General features: G+C 42.6%; 1 protein-coding gene across 1 annotated transcript in view; it reads right to left on the bottom strand.

Moving 5' to 3' along the window:
* Positions 1-3435: 3435 nt before the first annotated feature.
* LOC145416799 (glutaryl-CoA dehydrogenase, mitochondrial) overlaps positions 3436-27599 on the bottom strand; it is a 41043-nt gene continuing 16879 nt past the window's right edge. Inside the window, exons 6-10 of the mRNA XM_080285724.1 lie at positions 20991-21120; positions 19439-19661; positions 12676-12905; positions 10425-10585; positions 3436-7593 (exon numbers count right to left, since the gene is read on the bottom strand). Coding sequence (XP_080141850.1) covers positions 7523-7593; positions 10425-10585; positions 12676-12905; positions 19439-19661; positions 20991-21120 — 815 coding nt within the window. The 3' untranslated portion in view covers positions 3436-7522. The remainder of the gene's footprint in view (positions 7594-10424; positions 10586-12675; positions 12906-19438; positions 19662-20990; positions 21121-27599) is intronic.

The following is a 27599-nucleotide window of genomic DNA, read 5'->3' as shown; positions in this document are numbered from 1 at the left end:
TCCATAGGCAGTCTGGCCGAACAGCCCCGAGTCCCTTAGGAAGGCCATGACCGAGACCGGGCTTTCCCACAGAGCTCTCATAGAGTGTATGTTGTGTTGTTGGCGTAGGTGATTGTGTGCAATGCAGTCTTCCATAATGTGCTTAATAGTATGGGGTGCTGTGTTGCATCCTGGACAGGCATCAGCGACGGAGTCATCCAGCCTCTTCTTGGATGGTGCCCACATCTCTGCCTGGCCAGGTGGACCCTGTCCTCACGAGGAAGATAGGATTCAGAAGAGTGGATGTCAGGAGGCCGTGCATGCAGCTGTGTGTTGTCTTCAAGTGACTGAATGGAGCGGCGAGTGATCTGAGTGTGGATATGTTTCTGGAAGCTGGTCTGAGGGGGGAGAGATGACAGTATTTGTGTATGGTATAGTGTCCTGGGTGTTGTTTTGATGTTCCTTGGTGTGGGTGGATGTGCTGCCATGTACTGTAGTGGATGTTGTGGGTTTGTGGAGGCTGCAGCAAGAAACTGGGTGCCTCTCATATCTAGGTAATCCTTGACTTTGAGGACTTTGGTTTCTTGATGTAGGTGGTCTGTGGGTGTAGTAGCTGTGCAGCCTGTGATTATTTTTAGGGCCTTGTTCTGTATGGTCTGTAGAGTGTTGTAGTGTGTTTTGGTCAGGTTAGAAGCCCAGGCAGGGCTTGCATAATTCATCACTGAACGTATAATATACGTTCAACCACCACCACAGTATACAAACAATATATTATATTGTTTGTATACTGTGGTGGTGGTTTCTTTGTTGTGTCCGAATATTGTATGGGCAAGTGACCTCAAAGCATTGAGTCTTAGTGTTATTTTATTTTTAATGTTTGTGATGTGTTGTTTAAATGACATTGATGTATTGTATGTTACACCAAGGATTTGTGTGTGTGTGTGTGTGTGTGTGTGTGGTAGGGGAGTGTTGTTTATGGTGAGGTGTGGGATGTGACTGTGTTCTGCCATCCAGTTTGTGAGAAGAGTCACTGTAGATTTGGCTAGGGCTATTTTGAGCCTGTTTGTGGTGAACCATTCGTGTAGTGTGTTGAGGTAAGGTTGAATGATGTGTGCAGCTGTGTTTGCATTTTGGTGTGTACATGTAAGTGTTATATCATCTGCATAGGAAGCTATATGTATCTGTGGTGTGTGGGGTGTGGGTACGTCGTGCATGTATAGATTAAAGAGTGTAGGGGACAAAACAGATCCTTGGGGGACGCCGTTTGTGAAGTTTCTGATGTTAGAAGACTGACCAGCAAATGTTACGTGTGCACATCTGCCTGCTAAGTAGTTTCCCAGCCATCTTTTTGTGTTATTGTGCATGTTTGTGTTGAGTATTTTGTTTGTGAGGTTGTGGCGGGGGATGGCATCAAAAGCTTTGCTAATGTCTAGTGTGACTAGGAGTTTTCTGTGTGGTGGCCTAGCTGAATTTATGCCATCAAAAACTCTCTGTGTAAGGTCTGTAAGAAGGGTGTTTGTGGAGAGTAGTGGCCTAAAGCCATGTTGTGACTGGGCTAGGGGAATGTGAGGTGTGACTAGTTGTAGTATCAGTCGTTTGGTGACTTTCGAGGGGGTACAGAGGAGTGTGATGGGGCGATGTGAGGAGGGTAACGTGGGGTCTTTGTTGGGTTTAGGGATAGTGATGATATTGCCATGCTTCCAGATGTTGGGCACTATGTTGTGAGAGTAGCTGTAGTCTGATATGTTAGTGAGTGCTTGTATGCCTTGTGGTCCTAGGTGTTTAAGGTGAATGTTGCTGTAATCATCTTTACCATTATTACTGCCAAAATTATTGTCATGTGTGCCTATTATTGCCTACATGTGCACGTGTAGATACCTGTATGCGTATGTGAGCATGTGAGTATGCGATGTAATTGAGTTTGTATGCGTGTGTGTGTGCATGAAAGTGTACTGTATACTGTTTATGTGAAATAAAATTTAATGTTTCTCTCTCTATTTGAATGAGAGGATTTTATAGCTGAGACCTTGCACTACATTTAGAAACAAAAAACAATGCAATATCTGTCTCAGTTCCTCAGGTGTACGTGTTCAGCGAGTTACCAGACTTTGAAGGAGTTTTCCCATTTATTAACAAATGGCATTCTAAATGCCTCAGTTGTCTCTTCCTTTACTGCCCAGGTCTTGCCACCATACAGTACTACACTACTTAACACATGCTGCATAAAAAGATCCCTTAGCACAGAGGGAGAGCCATCTCAATGTTAGGAGAGGCAACAGCTCCCTGAACTTCCTAAAACCACTCCTTACAGATCTTGCTCCAGCTCCACCTCCAACACACACACCATGTCCCCCAAACAACAAAACTCCACCGCAGATTCAAGAGACTCTTCAGCAGGGTAAATCCTTTCATGCCTTTAATAACCTCTGTCCACCACTGCCTTCCCTTCATCATTCTTCACAAACAGCTCGCCTACAACATCCCTGTTTTCTCTCTTCATCTTATTTCCCACCTTAAATACCACATTCTTCCTTTGGCACTATTAAGGCTATCCAGTAAAAGACTCTTGAGAAGCAGATTTTGCCCTGTATACCCCCTCTCTAGTCATACACCAGGCAGCCAAGTATTCCTCTCCTTTACCATTCCACTTCCATTCTTGTAAAAGTCTTCATTTCTCCTTAAGTATTGCTTCTTCGTCCTCATCTCATCATCATGTTACCTCATCTAAGGGGCAGGGCCCCTTGTCTATTCACACACTGAATCAGGAACTCAAGATATTGTTCTCGAGAGCTCTGTATTGCTCATTAACACTTTTGTCAACAGCTCCCTGTTCGGCCAGCACTGTACCTGTCTCGGTATAGAAGGCATCCGTTACTGCTTGTTTTTTTTAAATTCCATATTTTCCTCCTGGCTCGACCAACAAAATCTGAATCAACTTCTCTTCTAGAAACATAACCACGTTCATAATGCAAAGCTGCTTACCAGTACTGTCCGCATTTCATTTATTCATTCTGTACAGCCATGAGCAAAAGCTCACCAACAATCATCTATCATGATAGTATTCTGCCTTCAATATTTCTCACTCCTCCCCAGATGACAAAGGGTATCCCTCCATCTCATACTCTTTTGTTACCTACTTCATATTGCCATTACAAATAGTTCAAGTAACACCTTGCATTGCCACAACATGCAGATGTGTCAGGGAACTTTTCTGCATGGCTGTACATGTTACATCTACAATATTTCGGCATACTGTTGCTTATCATCATACTCTGTGAATCGAGTAACATGTTATGTTGGTGATTCTTGCTGTACTGTAGTTCTTTTACAATAACTGGCCCAGACTGTTATGCTTTTGCAGCATATTATCATGTAGCTCGATGGTAAAATAAGACATTGCTACAACCCTATGTATCTGTGACAACCATCAAATTTTTCTAGTAGTCTATTATTAAGTCTGAACACTCAACATAGAGAGAAGGCAGATTTAGTCAAAGTATATAGACTTTGGTTTTTGTAACAAAAGTATACTGAGAGAGAATTTATTAATCTTGTTGGAAATCTTTTGTAATGATGGGATCACTGAAAGCTGTATATAACCCTCCATATTTCAAAAGTCACTCCTAAAATTAATAAAGTCATATGAGATACCAAATGAAATAAAGAACACACCATTGGACTGAAAAAGCTACAACCATTTGTTAAAAGATACACTTTGCAAACTACCATGAGTCTTATTAAAATACTTAAAATTTGAGCTTTTATGATTTCAGGCAAATACAGTGACATCAACACTGACACAAGCTTTACCTGGGCCATACTGCTTAACCCATTTACTCCGATACATGCTTTTCATTCTATTTTTCAATATCCGGACAGCTATATTCAGCTTTGGAGGGACTTATTGGACTGGAGAGGTTACATATAACTTTCAGTAACCTTCTCAGTATTGGAGACAATAAAACTCTGATTGGTGGGGCTGATAAAAATGATAAGTATGTAATTGGACTGATAGGTTTAAGAACAGCTTTGAAATAACAGGTAATGCTTGGTTAATAATTTCTGCCAAGAACTGCCAAGAATAAAGAGTAAAAGGTTTATACTAATATAATTCTACACATACAGCCCTATACATTTAATATACAGTAATAGTTCATATATTTCATTTATGAAGGCTTCAGCATGCTTGCATGCATCTGCCTTTGTCACCTAATGGCAAGTCTCCACACTACTCAATCTCTAGCAGCCTCTCTACACCATAGATGTAACAGGACCTGCCTACACAGCTCCGAGCCTAGACAGGGAATGAGGACAGCCCCAGCCCTTCTCTGGTTCAGAGCTGTGCTGACAGTAAATAACAAATATATTCTAATAGCACCTTGCATAATGGTAGCACAGAAAACTGCAGGAAGTCTTTGTTATAAATTAATGATATGAATACAGTGCATAAATAATACTGGAGGCCTTTTGACCCAGAATGAGTCTATCATAGAAAAAAATAATAATAAAATCATACAGGTAGTACTGTAAACTGGAAAAATAGTTAAATTAGCTGTATGCAATAAAAATTTAAAAGGCAATCTTGTTATATGCTAATTTGTTGTATTTAAATAAATAAAAATTATTTGAAACAAAATGGCAACATACAAGAACTTACTGTACAGGGATTATCAGAAGGTAAAATCATGATGTGGCTTGTCACCCTCTTCCTCTCCCTTCTAAAAGTTCAAGGCACTTAATCTCACCGCACAGTAGTCAATATAAAGGTATACTTCTGTGATGCTTATAAACCAAGGACGGCAGCCAAATGGCATAGGACAGGAAGATAGGGAAGTAATTTATTTGTGGCTACCCCTTACAGGAGTAAGGCGTATGTCTACAGAGTATAAATACAGACAAACTGATAACTGATCTGATGGCCATATATACTTGCCTCTACCTTGCTTTACAGATGCCATTGCTAAAATATGCCACCTTGCTCTTATGTGTAAACAACAGTGATATCCACCAGTGTTATACTGTACCGCTCACCAATGACTTGTATTCTCCTTTGACAACATACACTGTCAAAGCAATGACCACCCACATGTGCAAAACAATAAAAAATAAAACAAATACCATGCAGTGTCAGTTGTTGGGACTAATTACAGTAATGTTCTTTTGTTCCCTCATACTGAATAATTGTGGAAAGTGGTAAGACAGGGTCCCTAGAAAAATAAAGCTCTCCAATCAGTCACTTCTGTCCTTCTGCACTTGTGTGTGGCTATTACTGCTGAACCTGGGACAGACAAAACTCCTGCATAAGCATTTTGGTTGGCAGCAAGGATTCCTCATTTTATATTACTTTACTCCTTGACTTAAGACATTCACTATCATGGTCTTGGTGCAAAATCTGTGTGGAGGGCAAGATGTAGACAAAAATCACTGGTTTAAGCCTTGAAAAATGTGGTGTTAAAGATCCGGATAACCAAAATGTTTCAACATAATAATGATAATATGCATAACATTACCTCCACACAGTCTGTCATTTACAAAGACAACTTATTTTCCATTTACTCGGGTGCTGTGAAAATCACATGAAAGTGAAATACAGGAACCATATAAAATTTATTATACCACAGCAGCCTTGGTTTCAAGTTACAAATATATCTGGTATATACTAATGTGCATAAATTTAAGGCACATACACCCATATACAACAGTGCTGTGTACCAGTGGGATTGTTCGGTTAGCGTGTATGTCGGATATCGAAGCAATTTTCCCCATAAGATACTGAAAAAAGCCAGACCTAAACCCAAACTCTCATCTACCTTACTCAGTCAAAACAGACTGACACAGAACCACCATAGGTAATGTTATAATCCTCATAAGCAATACTGTTGCTAAAAAAATAGTACATCAAACATCACATACAGGATGGAAGGTTGGTGGGACATGCAGTGTTCAACATCGCTTCAGGGCAACTAAACAGCCAAGTAGGCTGCTGGCAGTGCACCAAGCCGGGGTAGGGGATGGCGGGGGGATGGGGAGGGAGACAAGTAGAGGTGGGGGAAGGAGGCAAGACAGTCAAACAGCCCTACTCCTTCCTCCCCCCCATCTGACTCCCCACTATCTCACTCATTCACTCCCTCACTCACTCTCAGTCACTCACTCACTATCTCACTCTCTCTCTCTCACACACACACACACATAGGAGACAAGCGGGGGTGGGGGAGGGTGGAGGGATGGAGAGGGAAACAACCTGGGATGGGGAACAGGGAGGGGGACATGCCTGGCAGTGCTGAGTATGGTGAGGGATGGAGGGAGGACGAGAGGACCGGGAGAGGTGAGGTGTCAGACTGGAGAGGCAGGGTGTAGGACTAGCAAAGCAACAGACATTCAAACTGTTTGGATTGTGGGAATGTTCCCCTATTTCTTGGATTTGGTCTAGTGATGTGCCGGTTATTGATGCGTCGGATAAAGGGGTATAGGTGTACTATACACTGGTATTAATAACCTAGTACAAAATATTATCATATCCTGCAGTCACACTGCAGAACTATATTTAACTAAATAATGAGTCGCACTATGGCACCTGGTGGTTTAATGGGCAATTAAGCTGCTCCAATCAGATTGGGCCAGTGCAGGTTTATATCCATGGGATGGTTGGGGTTTATTGCTCATGTAATACCACTCAGGGATGAGTGAGGCTGGTCACTCTCATCTTAAGTGTTAGGACCAACTTGCCTAGCTCCAGGCACCTACACTCCTCATGAAGCAAAACTGGATTTGATAAATGAATGAATGAATGATGAGTCACACTACAGGGTGGTCCATACGAATATATATAATGCTCATCTTTCAATCCAACAGGAGATTCCTTGTCTGTTGTGGGAATGGTTCAGTCAATCTTTATCAATTTTACCCCGAATCATTTACTACTCCTACTGCCAAATTCATACCCACACAGGCAGAATGAGCCACCCCACACATCAGACATCTTTCTGTTTGAGTGCAATTGAAGAACCACTATGTACATTGCAGGTTTCATGTACCTTACCTCTTTCCATCATCAAAAGGCTTCTTGGCAAGCATTTTTCCTCTATACATCTTTTTATTCTTCCTACTGCCACACTACTATTTCAGTTTATGATAATCCTCTTGCACTGAGAGAGTACAAACAGTCTCCTTAGCTCTATCAGCACAAAGGTCATGTTTTTCCTACCACCTACTATTTTATTTGGCATATGGCACACCTCTTGTACTTATCTCTAAGCAGGGCGAGGGTGACAGAAAGAGATACTTTCATGTGGTGGCACCAATATAACTGAGCTGCTCCTCTGCCTTATTATGCTAGGATCCACTACCTTCCACCCTACCCCCCAAAAGGAGGATGGTGGACTGCAGGAGGAGGGCAACTTCTGCCTACAGTCCACCAGGTTTATGTTTAGATAAGCCTGCAGTTACAACTACTACTACCACTACTACACAGGATGAGACAGCTGTGGAAGACTCGAATACTTCATGGAACAGAAGCATACAGGTCTGGGATGGCGGGCTTCCATTACTTGCCACTGAAGGCCTGTAGACCAGTGATGGCTCGGCCCAGGATGAGGGCATGGATATCATGTGTACCTTAAAAGAAAAAATAATAGTAGCAATGAGAGGAAAAAACAAAAAGTGGATCTAGCATAAAAGTTTGTCTACTCTTCAACATGACTATTTCACACTTAAAGTAGGTCCATCACTTTCCTCCCCAACATGTTATACATTATATCAGGCAGGGACAAGAAGCCTACACATGATGGTGCTGTACACCCTGGGTGGAGCAGCTGCGATGACCACCGTGGATCAAACTTTCTCATAATTCCCTCCACCTTGCCATGGGAAGGATCCTGGAGAGGTGCTGTCCACCATAAGGGGATGCTGGTTCTCTACACTGTATATGTACTTTGCTTGACCAATAGGACAGTCTCACTGAAGCAGTTGCTTACCTGTGGCCAATGGGCTTACTTGGCTAGACAGACCAGGATTAATCAACAACAACTACAACACATCACCCTTCTTTTCTACTACTGCAATGATACTCACTAACCCATTCTTTACCCACTAACCAGCATATCTATCTATCTATCTATCTATAGCCCGACGCCCTAATCCCGCAAAGGGTGGCCGCAGACAAAACGCCTCCAAGTCACTCTGTCACCCACCATTTGACTCCCCTCCCCCCAACTCACCCCCCCCTCCCTCATATACCTCTCAACTCCATCCCTCCACCTCATCCTCGGTCTACCCCTCCCTCTCCCTCCCTCCACCTCACCTACATACACCCTCTTAGTCAGTCTTTCATTCTCCATTCTCTCCACATGTCCAAACCAGCACATCACAATGACAATTTTAAAAACCTCTGAAGTAGTCTACAAAGTTCCTGTTTACAGTTGTTAATTCACTTTAACTTGGCAGAGATTTTCTTCCTTTTGTTGCCTATATCCGGTAGCTCAATGACAGACCAAGACAATACTATGGATCTATAGCCTTTCCATCATACTTCTGTGCAACTAGCACCATATTTTATTGCAAGTCTTTTGGTACTGCTCTGCATTCAAGGAGATGATTTTAAGATTAGTTAGTGTGAACCGAGTATATTAGCTAGAACACACCATCATCTGCGTAAGCATACATCATATTTAAGCTACTTCACCCATCGTCATTCATCACCAGCCCCATTCCCCTTTCTACATCTCAAGTGAGGACATTTTTCATATCCCTGTCGGTACAATGGTATATACTAAACACATAGGGACATCACACACGCATGTCCCACGACAGTCCTGACACTAAATTATTCACTAAGTCATTCACGTTTCACCAAAATCGTAAAACTTTCTTTAGTTTTTCTGTACTGGCCAAGTCACGTGCTTTTCCTAATTCATATATGTCATTAATACCATACCTAACAATCCACTTTACAATATCCCCTACCACTCCTAAAACCACCCTGTCCATCACTCAATACACATTCTGGCATATTCCTTACTTTACCTAAAACTGACCTTCCATATGCAGGTATACCTCGATATACGATACCTCCAGATGCGATACCCCGGCCTAATGATGGGAGTAAAAGTACCACCATACCCCGCCTAACAACTGCCAAACCCCTGTTTAACGATTTTTTTTTTTTTTTTTTTTTTTTTACTAATTTTGATGATATTTTAGACTAAAACTGTGTTTAGGTTGATTCATAAACTGTTTTTAGACAGATTAATGTGTTTTAGCCATAGGTGGGGTGAACATTGTCATTTTGGGGTACAGTTTACTAAGCTTGATTTTTTCCAGAGTTATATTTGACGATTTTCAGATTTTATTTGTTGGTTTTAGCGAGTTATTTACAGGTGTTAGGCTTACGTTAGCTTCTTTTACAGCTGTTAGGAAATTTAGATTGGCTTTAAACTTGTTTTTGAACTCATTTGGGTGGGTTTTGGACTTGGTTGGGGGAAACCCAAGGATGAAAAATGCATCCCATTACAGGTATACCCTGGTTTAACGATGCAATTGGTTAGGTAAAAACCCATCGTTAGGCAGGGTATCGTATCTTGGGGATGATTTAATATGTAAAGTAACAGGATGTGGCTTTCAACATGTGCTTTACATGTTAAATCTACCCTGAGATATGATACCCCACCTAACAACAGGTTTTTGCTAAACCAATTGCATCGTTAAACCGGGGTATACCTATACATCTTCATGGTAGGTGGGGATGCCCATCATCCACTAATTTGATGTAGCTCTCTCTCTCTCTCTCCTTCTCTCTCTCAGGGCAGGGTGACTTAGTGGCAAAGTGCTTGACTCGAGACCACAAGGTCGAGAGTTCGTGTCCCACCCGTGTAGCTGCCTTGCCACGAAAGATAGCACTCTCCCATCACCCTATCAGGGCTGTATGATCCATCAAGGTCTAGCTCAGGGGATTTATTCTCTCTCTCTCTCTCTTCTCTTTCCCTCTCTGTGATAAGCCAAATGTTTCCTGTAACCCAGGAAACAATTCACTATGCTGGAAGGAATTAATTCCCTGGGCTAGACCTTCACAGACCATATAGCCCTGCTATGTGATGGGAGAGCATTACCTTTCCCAGCAGAGCAGCTACTCGAGTGGGGAGCAAAATATCAGCCTTGCAATCTCGAGTCAAGTGCCCTCTACCACTGAGCCACCCTGCTCCCTTACTATGATGGGTGGTAAGCTTATAACCACATGACATCTGTGCTCAGGCATTCCAGCCAGATAATGCCTATAAGGATTTCCATCTGTGGTGTGGTTGGGGTTTACTGCTCACATAATGAGATTCATGGGCAAGTAAGACTGATCACCCTTGCCTTAAATGCCAGGATTTAGTAGCCTAGCCCTGGGTCCCTATACTCCTGATGAGGGCAGAAAAGGACTGGATGATGGATGGATGTCTGGACAGTACCTTCGTATGTGTTGACGGCTTCCAGGTTCATGACGTGGCGGATGATGTGGTATTCGTCACAGATCCCATTGCCACCCAGCATGTCCCTGGAGGTACGGGCAATGTCCAGCGCCTTGCCACATGAGTTGCGTTTCAGGAGACTGATCATTTCAGGGGTGGCTCTGTAAAAAATTACGTCACCATCATTGTTGTCATTATCACTATAATTATCTCTACTGAATAAAATATGAAGTACTGTATTCAAGTCTCTTACAGTATTCAGAGGCATTTATTCCTCTGTTTCTGGCGTTGATCAAAAGTCGTCATCATCACTATCATCACTACTGAATATCTATCTGTCTATCTATTGCCAGACACCTTAATCCCATAAGGGGTGGCCACAAACAAATCACTTCCATGTCACCCAGTCCCCCACCATTTCACTGCCCTGCACCAAGCTCACACACCCCTCTCCCATATAACTCTCTAATCCATCCCTGCACCTCATCCTTGGCCTCCTGTTCCCTCTCCCTCCCTCCACCTCATTCACATACTCTCTCCTCATTAGTCTCTAGCTCTCCATCCTCTCCACATGGCCAAATCACCTCAACGTATTTCTCTTAACGCTTTCCTTCACATCCACATCCATACCACAACGTTCCTTCACTTCTTTATTAGTCAGACTGTCTCACCATGTAACTCCACATACTCCTCTCAAATGGCTCATTTCCACAGCTCTCGCTCTTGACTTGTGTCCTTCCAGCAAGATCCAAGCATCACTTCCATATATTAGAGTTGGTATCACAATACTGTCATGTGGCGACTTTTTTATTTCCATGCTCACTCCCTTGTTTTTTATCACTGCTTTCAAAGAACCACCAACCTTTCTTGTTGTACCTTTTCAAGTGCTTCATCCTCCAAACTTCCATCCTTACTCATCACACTACTGAATGTAATGTACAGTATATACAATATTTAAAAGCACTTCTTTGAGTACTCAAAAGCATTTCTTTGTATTTCAGAGGGTGATCTGGAAAAAATATCATTCTCACCCTCATCACTATAATCATCACTACTTACGACAACACAGCATATTCAAAAGGTCTTAAGAGAATTCAAAAGCACTTCTTCCTCTATTTTTGGTGCTGCTCTGGAAAAACCATCATGATCATTATCACAACTGAACAAAACATGTGAGATCCACACGCAATTCTTAGCTTTAAAAAGCATTTTTTCCTCTATTTCTGCAGTAACATAACACAATGCATTAATGGAAAAAATTAAATATTCATACACACACAAGGTGGACAGATCTAGTGGGCCATAACATCAGAGAGTGAGGCAGTAAGGATAATGCTGTACAGGATGGTTCATATACTGCACCACTTTGTCTCCCGGCTAGGGAAGTCTCATGTGTTGCAGGGATGGTTCAACCACTATCACTGACGTCTACCCTGCATCATTTTCTATGTTCCATAATACTTTTGATGCACTGGTGTTGATGATGGGTCTACTCAGCCGCCAAAACCAGGGTTATAGAAATACATTTAAAAGAATGTGTCCTTTTTTTATGTCCAATGATTGTATGACTGATCAAGGGGCAGCCAAAATATCTGTGCTCCAGTCACTAAAAAACTAAGCTGTCCCCACAAGACAAATATTATTCTAGATTTGAGGTGCAATGTACAAACACCCTATACATCCCTGCACCAATACAAGGAGGAAGGGTGGAATCATCAGGTCTTCCACTCCTCCATCATTTTAATTCGCTAAGATAGAGAATGTCTTTTTTTTTTTTTTTTTTCCCCCATCTGACAATTTCATTAAGATTAGGGCAGACTTTTTGAACAGGAGGGGTTACACAGAGCCTAGTTGTTATTACTGTTGTTGTTTAATCCTAGTCTGCCTGGCTAAGCAGACCTGTCAACCACAGGCAAACAACAGCTTCTGTATGGCCGTCCTGTGTAGGGATCCGGCATCCCCTTGTAGTAGACAACACCTCACCAGGGTCAGGTCATAGTCCTTCCCATAATGGCAAGTTGGGATATAAGAGGAGAGTAGGCTCCCAAGTGGATACTGCAGCTGCTTCACTCCATCCAGAGCACAGTGCCACCATGCATAGGCTCCTTGTTGGCCTTAGTAAATTCCTTTTATAAATGAGGAGTTTCCTAGGTTGAATAAAATTACCTGTAAGCAGTAAGAACAACGTAAAAAGTATGTCTCATGGATTCAAGGGGTTAAACAGATGCTGAGGGAAAACAAAAACACTTACTTGCCCTCATCCTTTAGCCTTCCAACATGAACACAACCCTGCAGACCCAATGAGATTTCTGTGAGTGCATCAGCCATTTTCTTCTGCATGAGCTGGTTGGCTGCAAGGGGTCGGCCAAACTGGTGGCGGTCCAAGGTGTACTGTCGGGCTGTATCCAAGCAGAACTCAGCAGCTCCCAGAGCACCCCAGGCAATGCCATAACGAGCATTATTTAAACAGCTGAAAGGGCCCTGGGAAGGAAGGATTTAGTCGTCATTCAAAAATATGGATATAAAGACAGAGAATGCCCAAACTCCTTCACTAAGATGATGTACAGTCCCTTCCAGTGCTGAGTTTAAAAGCAGGCTTTTAGTTTCAGTCTATACGGCAGCACTGTGCTTGTTTATACACAACCAGACAGGCCTCTTCACAGGAGACATACCATGGAAATTACAGTACGTAACTAAGAACTTACTAAATAGTTTCTTGATTTAATGATGTTGCTTGAAACTTGTAAATATGTTACTGAGGGGGACTGCAACAGTACCTTTTACTATGTTCTCCCTACCTCCAGACAGTATTACAGTAATCCCTCTATTATCCGACACAACTGAGCCAAAGGCACGTCCAGATAGTGGACTTCTCCCCTGCCCCCCCCCCCTTTGTACATACACTAACTTTGAAAGTCATTATAAAAGGCCACTACAGTACATGGTACAACACTTATTCCTGGTGTTTTACACTATCTTGTCATGCTGACCTATAAACCACAGCCAAGCAATAATTATGGTCAACCAGACCCATAAACCACAGGTAAGCAATCACCACAGGCCTAAAAAACATGAAAAAAATATGGCCCTGCTGGGCAAAAATGTTCACACGGCCATAATTTTCAGTGCTGGGCAGGTGCGCTCTGGTGAATATCGTTTGTGCATTGCGCACCGTATAAGTCCATGCGCAAAATTGCACTTTCGCACATGAAAAGGCAGGTGCGCATGCGCGAATTTAGTTGCGCTTGCACACCTGCCTTGCGCACCTGTGGGACACGTGGTCTTGGGAGCTTCCCGTGTGTCTGGACAACGGATGGGGGAGGCTCGGGCAGGTCGCGAGGGTTCTGCTGGGGGGAGGCAGGAGGGACAGAGGGTAGTAGCATTTCTTAAAATGTTCAAGAGAGATAATATATTTTACTATTTTTAAAATTATTATTAGTAAATAATAATAAATTAAAAATTATTTAAGAGTAGCATATGCAAATCCTTACAAAAATCATTAAAACATATTATTTAAATCAAATATCCACAGCCTTTGATTTAAATAATATGTTTTAATGATTTTTGTAAGGAATTACACATGCTATTGTAAATCTATACTGAATTATTAAATAAAATGTCTTGCGAAAATGCAAATAAAAGTAAAACTGGCAACAACACAGCCTTTGTTTCCCTGTCCCTCTGCTTCACAGCCTGCTCACTGCTCTGTTTGAATCTCCACGAGTGAAAAAGTTACTACATGACAGTATTGTGATACCAACTCTAATGTATGGAAGTGAAGCTTTATCTTGTTGGAGGGACAGAAGTCAAGATTGAGAGCTGTGGAAATAAATGAGTTATCTGAGAGGAGCATGTGGAGTTACATGGAGAGACAGACTGACAAATGAGGAAGTGAAAGATCATTATGGTGTGGATGTGGATGTGATAGGAAGCATTAGGAGAAACACACTGAGGTGGTTTGGTCATATGGAGAGGATGGAGAGTGAGAGACTATTGAGAAGAGTGTATGTGGGTGAGGTGGAGGGGGGGAGAGGGAGGAGAAGGCCAAGGATGAGATGGGGGGATGGAGTGGAGAAGTATATGAAGGGGGTGTGAGCTGGGAGCACAGCAATGAAATGGCGGGGGACAGGGTGACATGGAGGCGATTTGTTGCTTGTTTGTGGCCAGTGGCCACCCCTTACGGGATTAAGGCGTCTGGCAATAGATAGACAGATAGAATAATAATAAAGTAGGCATGTTAATTTATTTAAATATCTCAATATTTTACAGTAATTCCCACAAATATATGCAAATGGTTTGCGCTAGCACTTAGCGACACTGCGCACGCTAAATATTAGATTGAGCACTTGTGGAAATTACAAATAATAGAAAATAATAATAAATAAAAGTAAGTATGCTATTTTATTTAATATCTCAATATTTTACAGTAATTCCCACAAATACATGCAAACCATTTGCACTTGTGCTTTGCGGCACTGTGCAAGCTAAATATTTGTCACATTGCGCGCTTGCACTTGCGCAAGGTAGTGAACTGTGGATTGCGCATTGCGCTTGCGCAAGGTCCTTCTTCATTTGCGCTGCCCACCACTGATAATTTTCACCCGGATGAAAGCATTTTGTTCAGATAAAATGAGGAGTCTGGAATACAAGAGGCAAATATGCCAAAATCACATTTTGATATACCATACTGTATGAGTGATTACAGTCTGGCAACCTAACACGCAACAACCACATTTTTATACCTATCTTTATGAAACTTTGCAGGTTACTATGTAAACGTGTCTAGATTACGTCTGTACAGTTTCACTAGCATGTCCCTATACTAAGCCCGTGCATCCCTAATAAAGTAAGCATACCTGAAAAATGTATTATTTCTGTGGAAAAGAAAGTCATCAAAAAGACATCAGAAAAGACAGATACAGTAACAGCAATGAAAATACATGGCATAAAAATTATTACACACCTTCCCATGCACGCTTCTTAGCTTACCTGATGAGAGGGGGGTTACTGTCTTAATTAATAATCATGGAGGTCGTCATCCACATCGACTTCCCCCCTCCTGCCGATCCCAAAATGCCTTGAAAATAGCTTCCAGTTTATCATTTCCTACCTTGTCAAAGTAGAAATACTTGAACTTTTCACCAACTTTCCTGGTGAGAACAAGCTTCTTTTGTCGACATATATTCCTCACCACTGTTACACTTCCTCTTTACAACGTTCATATGCCAATGTTACACGTTACGTGCATGCTTGCAACTATGCCCAGCGGGTCCAGAGACATTTTTACCATCATCACCACACATTTCTGCACAGTTTTGTCGACAAAATACTGCACAAAATTAAAGCAAATAACACCAAAATGGCAGAGTTTCAGTCAGAAGTTGAGCAGGTATGCGACTGAGTCTGGCAGGGAGGGCAAAATGGGCACTGACTGGCATGGGTGGGTGGGGACGATATATGGCTCGCTGATTGGATACTGTACCCAGGCATGGAGAGCAGACTTGCCTGTTGTATATTCTCCCTCAAACACAAACATCTGCTGATGTGCAAAAAAAAAAGTCTCAGAATAATGGGAATACCTAGTGGAACAAAAGCGAATCTGCATTTCCTGCCTCACTGCCCGGACAGAGGGGGGACTAAAGTTTATGAATCCATCATAAAACAAAAATGGGAAACCTGGCGTATTCACCTCTTGGACTCCAAACTCCTCAAATGGAAAAATGTATGAATAATGGTTTTGAACAGCCTAATCACAGCACCCCCACAACGGATGGTCCGGTTAATGGACGTCTGGATAATCGAGGGATTACTGTATTCAGTTGAGGAGAGACTTTTCAAGAAGGGGGATACACATATCTTCTTCACTAATCCCTAATTACCAGTGATCATTCCTAACTATCTGGAGGTAGCAGGAACATGCTGAAGTCACTGTAGTAGAGAAATATCCTCGAAGAAAAGTCTGAGACACAGTACACTTACTACCGGATTGATAATGCAAGTGTTCCTCAATTTACATGATTAACTGGTTCCTGCAGCTCTAATGTAAGTCGAATTTTTACATAAGACCGTCAGACCAAACACACGCGCCACATCACTCTTTTCTCTCCTCTCTCCACTCTCTTAATGACAACCACTTTTATTTTCATCATTATAGTGTGTCATTTATGGCTGCTGCTTTCACCACCACCACTACTCTTCTGTTATTTGGACACACTGAGGGTTAAAATAACAAAAAACACAACCATGTACCTCCTGCTACAGCAATAATGGCATATGTACTGCCAAAACAAACTGAGTGGAGGGAAGTGCACAGACACCACCTGGGACCTCATTAATGATGTAGGATTTGGCACGCATTTTAAATACTGTAGGTGGAGTACGTATTTTTATATTTTTATCTTTGAAATAAGCTTTCACGTATCCCCATATTTACATAACTCAAATTTACTTAAGAAGAGGAGTACCTGTAACCATCATCTCCAGTGCCTTGCTCCTTTCTGGCAACCCTCTAACAGAGAATGACCAGAACAAAACCTACTTATACTGCCCAAATATTTGTCCTGCTGCAGCTTATATCATGCAAGTCAGTAACTGCATCCCTTCCATATCACTTCAAGAGTAGTATCAAACTCTACTGATAACCTACTGTTTATAACTCAGCATGGATAGATGGCAGTTTTAGACCAGGTTAATGTAAAAACAGTTTAATTATTGTCACCTTCATCTCACTCCATCTATCTCTATCCTCTTCCTTCTCCCTTACATTCAGACCCGGCATTTTTCTGACTGTAAGCATAACTGAGCAAAGAAATGGAAATGATCTGAATGTGATATGCAGTTTCTTTTTTCTTCTTTCTTTCTTTCTTTAACAGTACATGTGGCTGTCCTCCCCCCAACATCCTCAATCTAGCTTTCTAAGATGTTCTTTGGCACCCTTGTAGTGTACATCCAAATTATTTCAGCCTATTTATTTTTATGGTATGTATTGTACAGTCACTCAAAGAAGTGATGACAGTTTCCAAAAGTTTCAATCAGTGATACTGCACATGCTCTTCCTTGTACCTTTACAAGATGAAACCTTATCTATGAAAATGTAATGGAAAACAATAATTAAATGTCCAAATGTTTGTGCATTTCAGTTTTGTCTGTGGTCATGAGTTAGTTATGGTATTAGCAAATCCTCACACAGAACTACTTGAAATTTCAGAACTGCTGCTTAAGGACAATCAGGAATAAGTTGCAATCTAAATCAAGCAAGGTAAAAACAATTCTTTGGCATGGTAAGACTAAAAAGAATTTCTGTCAGAACACTAACAAATCATTTAAAGCCATATACTGTATGTACAATATATATATATATATATATATATATATATATATATATATATATATATATATCCGTCATCCAATCCCATGTTGCACCATGAGGGGTATAGGAGCCTGGGGCTAGGTAAGTTGGTCCTGACATTTAAGTTGAGAGTTACCAGCCTCACTCATCCCTGGGTGGCATTATGTGAGCAATAAACCCCAATCACCCCTTGGATATATATATATATATATATCTATCTATCTATTGCCAGACACCTCAATCCCGTTTGGGGTGGCCACAAACAAATCGCCTCCATGTTGCCCTGTCCCCCGCCATTTCATTGCCCTGCTCCCAACTCACACACCCCTCTCTCATATATCTCTCCTTCCCATCCCTCCATCTCATCCTCGGCCTCCCCCTCCCTCTTCCCCCCTCCACCTCACTCACATACACTCTCTTCGTATGTCTCTCACCCTCCATCCTCTCCACATGGCCAAACCACCTCAGTGTGTTCCTCATAACGCTTCCTATCACATCCACATCCACACCACAACGCTCCTTTATATCCTCATTCGTCAGCCTCTCTCCATGTGACTCAACAGGCTCCTCATAAATATCTCATTTCCACTGCTCTCACTCCTGACTTGTGTCCTTCCAACAATGTCCAAGCTTCACTTCCATACATTAGAGTTGGTATCACAATACTGTCATATATATATATATATGTATATATATGCAGCCTCTGTGGCAGTGGTAGTGTGTGTGTGTGTGTTTTGTACACCGGTGAACCAGGGTGTATTCACCCGGCCACGTACTGATTTGGCAGACATAAGGGGTGCTGTGGTTGGGCCAGTGTCGCATACTGTAAAGAATGCTTGCACCCAGTCGGCTTACGCGGGCCGATTACACTTGGCTCACAGACTACACACACATCCAAATCCACTACGACACTACAATCACACTTACAAGCACTTCTCACCCTACATACAATCTCTACCAAACAGCCTAAGCCACTTGGTGGATACATTGGCAGTATCGTCCCCACTTCAGTCAGGGTAGGCTGGTCCTGCAATGGGTACTCAAATGGCTGATGCTGATGCTGATGATGATGATGATATATATATATATCCATTCATCCATCCATCATCCAATCATACGTTGCCCCATGAAGAGGGTAGAAGCCCAGGGCTAGGCGGCTGGTCCTGACATTTAAGATAAGAGTGACCAACCTCACTCATCCCTGAGTGGCATTACGTGAGCAATAAACCCCAACCACCCCTTGGATATAAACCTTCACCGGCTCAATCCGATTGGAGCACAATAATTACCCACTAAACCACCAGGTGCCAAAATTTGGTTATATGGTTACCACCCAGCACAGTAAATAGTTTCCTGGTGTACAGGAAACCATTTGGCTTGTCACTCAGTGTAGAATCACCCATAGGCAGAAGAAAGAGGAAAGAATGAAGGAATGAAAGACAGAAGAGGGAGTGTAAAGTCACCCGTAGGCAAAAGGACGAGGAAAGAATGAGGGAAAGAAAGATAAAAGAAGATGGAGGAGAGATCAGGACAGACACCCGAGGGCAGCACTACATCGAGTGAGTGGATGTTGAGTGCCCCCGCCTACCATATATATATATATATACTGTATATAGGTGATACATAATGAGGACTTACTGTATAGGACAGAGTAACCACATCTTACCTTTAGTCCCTTGACCCCAGGCAGCATATTTTCTTCTGGCACAACAACATCATCCATCAGAATCATTCCTGTAGTGGATGCACGTAGTGAGAACTTTCCCTCAATTTTTGGACACTCCAGTCCTGGGGTTCCCTTCTCTATGATGAAGCCTCGGATAGCACCGTTTTCAGACTCGTTGCGAGCCCACACCACCACAATGTCAGCAATTGGAGAATTTGTGATCCTGTTTAGGGTTGTAGGAAGACATAAGACTTAGTGCTTGTACCTCAGACAACACCATCTTTCAGATTCATTACATGCCCACATCACCACAATGTCTGCAACTGGGGAGCTAGTAGTCCTGTCTGGAGATGTTTGGAGAAAAAAGGCTCTGTCAGTGCTTCTTCCAACAAGAGGTAAGGATTTCCCATCCACAAGAGTCAGTCAATAATTACAGTCTGGGATGTATGAGACAATAAGTGCGATGTACTTCTGGCTCATTACTCAGAGGTTACCATCCATCATCCAATTCTTTATTGCCCAATCACACGCATAGGTGCCTGGGCTAAACTAAGGAGTCCTAACACTTACAGTGAGGGTGACCAGCCTCACTGAGCCATAAGTGGTACTAAAAACTTAAGTAGCACATGTGTCTACCAATTCTCCTGACATGGTTCAATCCCAGCCAGTGGTGGACATTTTACCTCTTCACTCCAAAGACATTTTTTAAAAGGTTACATGTGATTTTTATTGTTTGGGAGATACTGTAATTTCTTACCTGAAGGGTTTGGATATATCCTTAATTAACCCTTTCATAACTCAAAGATCCTTCCTAAATCAAGTAAAAATTATTTGGTAGTTACATAAGTAAACCATAAAATACATCACTGGATTCAACGGGAAACGAGGGTGCAGCAGTATGGTATGCCCTTCTGTGGTCAAATATGCTCACATCCTGTCAAAGTTCCCTCCATTTCAGATACATTCTCTTTTAAACAAACAAAGCAACTCCAACATGAATTCTAATATGCACTTCTCACTCTACACTGCAAAAGTTCTGCATACCAACACTCTGTGACAAAAAGTGGTATTCCATGTCACTTGTGTGCAAAGCCAACTGCTGCAGTAGCTACATACCCACACCTATAATTTATTCACCTTAATTTGCAGATTTTCATTCTTTTGCATCATATTTCACATATCTCACGGTCAGAATCAGACCATACTATGACTCTATGTTAATTTCACAGCACTACTTCTTAACTAGCTTCATATTCTAGAGCTAATCACTTGCTGCAAATAAATATTCGATTTTGACAAATTTTTTTATCTGCTGTACTCACTTTAACAAGGCATAAGTTAGACCTCTCTCCAACTTGAATAGTGGGCTAATATAAGAGATTAACACTAGAATATGGTGCTTGTCATGAAGAAGTGCTATGGGATGGATGTTAGGCCGTAGTCTTGTCTTTATATCTCACTGAGCCAGCCTACATGAAATAAACTGAAGATGAAAAATTCCAAGTTAAAATGAAGGAACTATAGTTAAAATGAACAAAGTATCAGTACTAACCATGTCTTTGAGCCATTAAGCACATATGTACGGTTCGAGGGATTGTATTTTGCCCGTGTCTCCATTCCTGCTGGGTCACTTCCATGGTTGGGTTCTGTCAGACCGAAGCACCCAACAAGCTCACCAAGAGCTGCAAGAGACAGGATAGAAGCAGTAGCGAAAGCTGCCACCCCAGGCTCATTTGATGTTAACCCAGTGAACTACAGACTGAAATTACGCTTCTCCTGCAGTCCACCACTCTCCTTTGGGAGGATGGAGGAAAATGATGGATGTTTGTACAGTATGACCAAGCAGTAGAGCAACAAGGTCATACTGTCACCGTCACATGAAGCATACCCCTCTAGTACCTCACTGACAGGAGATAAAAATATTACAGTACACCTGAATTTCATATGTGCATGGTACAGTGGATGGCACATGAGTTTCTACTACAGTACTGCACAGTAAGTCTAGCATAATGTCTTAAAAAAAAAAAAAAAAAAAAAAAAAAAGTTTTATCTGACGGAAGGGATCCAGTCTCACAAATTAAATACCAAGTTACGGTTGCCTGGAATACGGTGAGCCTTTGCCATTAGGCAAGAATAAAGCCTCCTTGATTACTTGTCAAATTTATCCTCTAGCCTTCTGGCCATCTGCCGACCTGAAAGAGGTTACAAATCCTTGTCAGATGAAAACAAACCAACTATATCAGTAAAACTACAGTGTTACTTCCAACCTTCAAGCCAATGACAATTTCTTTTCTATTGTGCCTACCATTATACAATTCTATTCATTCATTTTTTTTTTTTTTTTTATGCGAGGAAGAAGGAACCAAAGGCCATAAGCCTGCAGTAACAGTTCCCTCCAAGAGAAAAACAAAATACAATAGAGAGCCAAATTCAAGATCCGATCATTTTGAGATGCCTGGACACACTGCGTTTGAAAGACTGGAGATCATAGGCAGCAGGAAATACAGACAGAGGGAGACAGTTCCAGAGTTGACCTGTTGCATAAATGAAAGACTGAGAGTAACGGTTAACTCTTGCATTAGAGAGTTGGACAGAAAAGGGATGAGAGTTTGCTGCCAGACGGGCGCTATGCGCCCGTCGTAGAGGTGGAGGAATGCAAGCAGACAGTTCAGAGGAGCAGTGACCATTAAAGTAGCGATAGAAAAGAGATAAAGATGCAACAGTGCGGCGAAGAGACAGAGGTTGAAGGGAGTCAGTAAGAGGAGGAGAGTTAATGAGATGAAAAGCCTTTGACTCCACCCTATTGAGAAGAGCTGTATGTGGGGAGCCTCCCCACACATGAGAGTTGTACTCCACACAGGGGTGGATAAAACCCCTGTATAGAGTCAACAATTGTGCAGGGGTAAAGAAAGAGCGGAGTCGGCTTACCACACCCAATCTCTTGGAAGCAGATTTTACAAGAGATGTAATATGATCTTTTCAAGATAAGTCCCGAGTAAATGAAACCCCAAGCATGTTCAAGGATGATGTAGGATTACGCTGAATATTATTAAACATTAGTGGGTATACCTGTCGAAGATTGTGTCGGGTTGATAGGTTCAAGAACTGAGTCTTAGATGCATTAAAAACAACCATATCATTTTTACCCCAGTCAGAGATATGAGCCAAGTCAGACATTAGGTGTGCCATAGCCTCATCCCTTGTTTGTTGAAGTAACTGTTGAGATGGGCATTGCGGGAACCAAATGGAAAGGTGAAGGGTGGAGTCATCAGCGTATGAGTGGATAGGGTTAGATGTACAGCTTAGAAGATCATTGATGAATAAAAGGAAGAGAGTTGGTGATAGGACAGAGCCCTGAGGAACACCACTGTTGATAGATCTAGGAGAAGAACGATGGCAGTCTACAACAGTGGCTACAGAACGACCAGAAAGGAAGCTAGTGATGAAGGCACAGATAGAAGGATAGAAACCGTAGGAAGGCAGTTTGGAAATTAAAGATTTATGCCAGACTCGATCGAAAGCCTTTGAGATGTCAAGCGCAAAGGCAAAGCTTTTGCCAAAGTCCCGAAAGGAGGATGACCAGGAGTCTGAAAGGTAGGTGAGAAAATCGCCAGTGGAGCGTCCCTGACGGAACCTGTACTGACGATCGGAAAGAAGTTTGTGATAGGAAAGATGCCTTAAAATTTTTCTATTGAGAATTGACTCGAAGACTTTTGAAATACAAGACGTTAAAGCAATTGGACGATAGTTGGAGGGTTGGGAGTGGTCACCCTTCTTTGGGACTGGCTGAATGAGAGCAAACTTCCAGCAAGAAGGAAAGGTACAAGTTGACAGACAAAGGCGAAAGAGTCTGCCTAGGCAAGGTGTAAGCACAGAAGCACAGTTCTTGAAAACAACAGGAGGGACCCCATCAGGCTCATATGCTTTGTTAGTACTGAGGCCAGTGATGGCAGAAAATACATCAGCTTAAGAATAATGTCAACCATGAGGAAGTCAGAGGGGGGAAGTGATGGAGGAACAGCACCGGAATCGTCTAAGGTGGAATTGGAGGAGAAAGTCTGTGCGAAGAGATTTGCTTTATCAGTAGAAGAAATAGCTACACAAGCATCAGAGTAGAAAAGAGGAGGGAAGGATGATGAGGTAAAGTTGTTAGAAAGGTTTTTGGCAAGGTGCCAGAAGGAGCGGGAAGAATTCGAGTTGGAGAGTTGAGAGCATTTAATACGGATGAAAATATTTTTAGCAGAGCGAAGAACAGACTTAGCACAATTCCGGGCAGAAATGTAAAGATGGTGTGATTCAGGGGTGGGTTGGCTCCAGTACCTTTTGTAGGCCCTCTCCTTACTGCGGACAGCATTAGAACAAGCGTGATTAAACCAAGGCTTTCTTGCGTTAGTCAAAGGAAATGAGAAAGGAATGTATGCTTCCATGCCCAAGAGAATAACCTCCGTAATGCGCAAGGCACACTCAGATGGCTCACGGCCATGGAAGCAATAATCATTCCAGGGAAAATCAAAGAAGTACTGCCTGAGGGCCTCCCAGTCCGCGGCTCCAAAATGCCACAGACGACGCTTCCCTGGAGGGTCCACAGGCCGTACCGGAGTGATAGGACAGGTTAAGATGATAAGGTTGTGATCGGAGGAGCCCAACGGAGAGTAAGCAGAAGGATTAGTTGTGAGGAAGAGGTCAAGTATGTTGGAGCTCTCTCCAAGGCGGTCAGGGATACGGGTAGGGTGCTGTACAACCTGCTCTAGGTCATTAAGGACAGAAACGATGTAGGCTTGTTCACCAGGTGGATCAGTGAAAGGAGAGGAGAGCCAAAGGTGATGGTGAACATTGAAATCTCCTAGAATGGAGATTTCTGAGAAAGGAGAAATGGATAGAATGTGTTCCATCGTAGAAGTAAGACAGTCGAAGAATTTTTGATAGTCAGTAGAATTAGGGGATAAGTAAACAGCACAGATATATTTAGTCAGAGAATGACAGGAAAGCCGAAGCCAGAGTGTAGAGAATTCAGAAGAATCGAGTTCAGGAACACGAGAGCAAGATAAGTCGTTGCGTATATACACACAACAGCCACCTTTGGCTTTGAAATGAGTATAGAGAAAGTAGGAGGATACAGAAAAGAGCTGCAAGAGACAGGATAGAAGCAGTAGCAAAAGCTGCCACCCCAGGGACATTTGATGTTAACCCAGTGAACTACAGACTGAAATTACGCTTCTCCTGCAGTCCACCACTCTCCTTTGGGAGGATGGAGGAAATTAAAGATTTATGCCAGACTCGATCATCCAATCCTACATTGCCCCCTGAGGAGAGTACGAGCCCGGGGCTAGGCAAGTTGGTCCTGACATTTAATTGAGAGAGAGCAGCCTCACTCATCCCTGAGTGGCATTACATGAGCAACAAACCCCAACAGCCCCTTGAACATAAACCTTCACCAGTTATATCCAATCAGAGCACCTTAATTACCCACTAAACCACCAGGCACCAAAATTTGGTTATATGGTTACAACCTATCTTTTTTTTTTTTTTTTTTTCCGACTCTGGGCAAAGGCTTCAGGGCCTAAATCTCAGGGGCAGTAGCCTATCCCAAGGCCCAGTAGTCCTCCTACACCTCCACGTCACCACTTCGGCGCTAACACCCACCGTCCATATTGAATACATGCTAGGGCTGTCTCATGCAGGACTGGTGTATTGGTATTAGCAGGGGTACTTTTACGACATGTCAGCGGGTCATCTGGTAGATCAGGAAAGTCTGCTTCTATGAAATTCAAATCCTTAAGCTGTTCCCTGCCCCAGCCGGGATTAGAACCTGGGTCCATCAGGACCGCAGGCCGCCTCTCTACTGATTCAGCTACCGCCTCCCCCAATCTATCTATTGTCGGACGCCTCAATCCCGTTTGGGGTGACCACAAACAAATCGCCTCCACGTTGTCCTGTCCCCTGCCATTTCACTGCGCTGCACCCAACTCACACCCCCCTCTCTCATATACCTCTCCACCCCATCCCTCCATCTCATCCTCGGCCTCCCCCTCCCTCTTTCCCCCTCCACCTCACTCACATACACTCTCTTCGTCAGTCTTTCACCCTCCATCCTCTCCACATGGCCAAACCACCTCAGTGTGTTCCTCATAACGCTTCCTATCACATCCACATCCACACCACAACGCTCCTTTATATCCTCATTCGCCAGCCTGTCTCTCCATGTGACTCCACAGGCTCCTCTTAAGTAACTCATTTCCACTGCTCTCACTCTTGACTTGTATCCTTCCAACAATGTCCAAGCTTCACTTCCATACATTAGAGTTGGTATCACAATATTGTCATGTAGTAACTTTTTCACTTCCATGCTCACTTCCCTGTTTCTTATCACTGCTTTCAAAGAACCAGCAACCTTTCTACCCTGGTGTACCCTTTCAAGCACTTCACTCTCCAAACCCCCATCCTTACTCATCACACTACCCAAGTACTTAAACGTACTCACATTTTTCAATTCCTCACCATCCAACCTCGCTGTACATTCACTGACTTCACCTCTCTCAAAGACCATCACTTTACTCTTCCCTACATTCACCTTTAGATTCCGTTTCTTACACACACTCCCAAACTCATCCACCAAGCCTTGCAGCTCCCCTTCATCTTCACTCAACAACACAATATCATCAGCAAACAACAGTACAAGGAGTTTCCAAACTCTACCCTCTATCACCAGGGCCACTCCAACATCCACTACCCTACCTTGTACCTCTTGTATTACCCCATCCATGTACAGATTGAACAACCATGGAGACATGACACATCCGTTTCAACCCAACCTTCAAAGAGAAAAATTCACTTAGTTCACCATCCACATGCACTGCAGCCTTAGCACCATCATACATACTCTTCACAGCATTCAACAACTTCCCATCTACTCCATATATTCTTAATACTTTCCACAATCCTTGTCTATCCACCCTGTCATATGTTTTCTCCAAATCCATGAAAGCCGCATACAACTTCTTTCCCTTCTCTAGAAACTTTTCCACTAAAGATCTAAGAATGAATATCTGATCTACACAGCCTCTTCCCTTCCTAAAGCCTCCCTGTTCTTCTCCAACTAATTCCTCTGTTCTTTCTCTAACTCTGTCAATAAGTATCCTACCATACACTTTTCCTGTTATACTAAGAAGACAAATGCCCCTATGATTACCACACACTTCTTTTTCCCCTTTTCCTTTGTACAAGGGAATAATTATACCTGACTTCCAATTCTCTGGGACTCTACCTTCCTCCAAGGCCAATCTACACATCTTCCACATCCATTCTACTACTATCTCTCCCCTATGCTTCAGCATTTTACCACACATTCCATCAATTCCTGGGGCTTTCCCCAATTTAACTTTCTTCATTGCTTCCACAACATCTATCCTACTGATTTCTTCCTGTCTTCTCACCTCCCTCCTTCTCCCAGCCATTCCCCAGCCACTTATACTCGCATTACTTCCATCCTCTATGTTCAACAATTCCTTAAAGTGTTCTCTCCATCTGCTCATTTTTTCTCCCTTCTCCACTAGTAATCTACCATTTTTATCTTTCACTCCCCTGCTAACTTCACTTCCACCCTGTCTTACTCTCTTCACCTCTTTCCAGAACATTTTCTTACAGTCCCTCCACACTTAAGCTCAAATTCCTTCCAAATTCCTCATCCACTCTCTTCTTACTCTCTCTTACTAATCTTTTCACCTCTCTCTTTCTTTCTACATATAACTCTCTCTTACGCCTCTCGACTTCTTCCACGCCCCTACTTCTCATCCATTCATTGTATGCTTTCTTCTTTTGTGCCACAGCCTGTCTCACCTCTTAAGTCCACCACGTTGTTCCTTGCACCCCCCTCCATCTTCTCTTCCTCCCACATACCACATCACATGCTGCACATATTTCTTCTGTAAATATCCTGCACACACCTTCCACGTCCCCCATCTGCTTCAATTCATATTTGCCCGATCGTTCCTCCACTTCTCTCTTATACTCTGCCTTTTTCACATCCTCTTGTAACCTTTCCACTCTTCTTGCAACTACTCCTTCCTCTCGTCTTTCCCTTCTTCTATTTCTCCATCTTACTTGGATCCTAATTCTGGCCACCACCAAGTAGTGGTCAGAAAGTCCACTCCCCCAACCTCTA

This window comes from Coenobita brevimanus, chromosome 107, assembly GCF_032717465.1.
Source record: "Coenobita brevimanus isolate Jiangsu-jjx chromosome 107, ASM3271746v2, whole genome shotgun sequence".
NCBI lineage: Eukaryota > Metazoa > Arthropoda > Malacostraca > Decapoda > Coenobitidae > Coenobita > Coenobita brevimanus.
The sequence above is the reverse complement of the archived record's forward strand: the minus strand, read 5'-3'. Positions and strand labels throughout refer to the sequence as shown.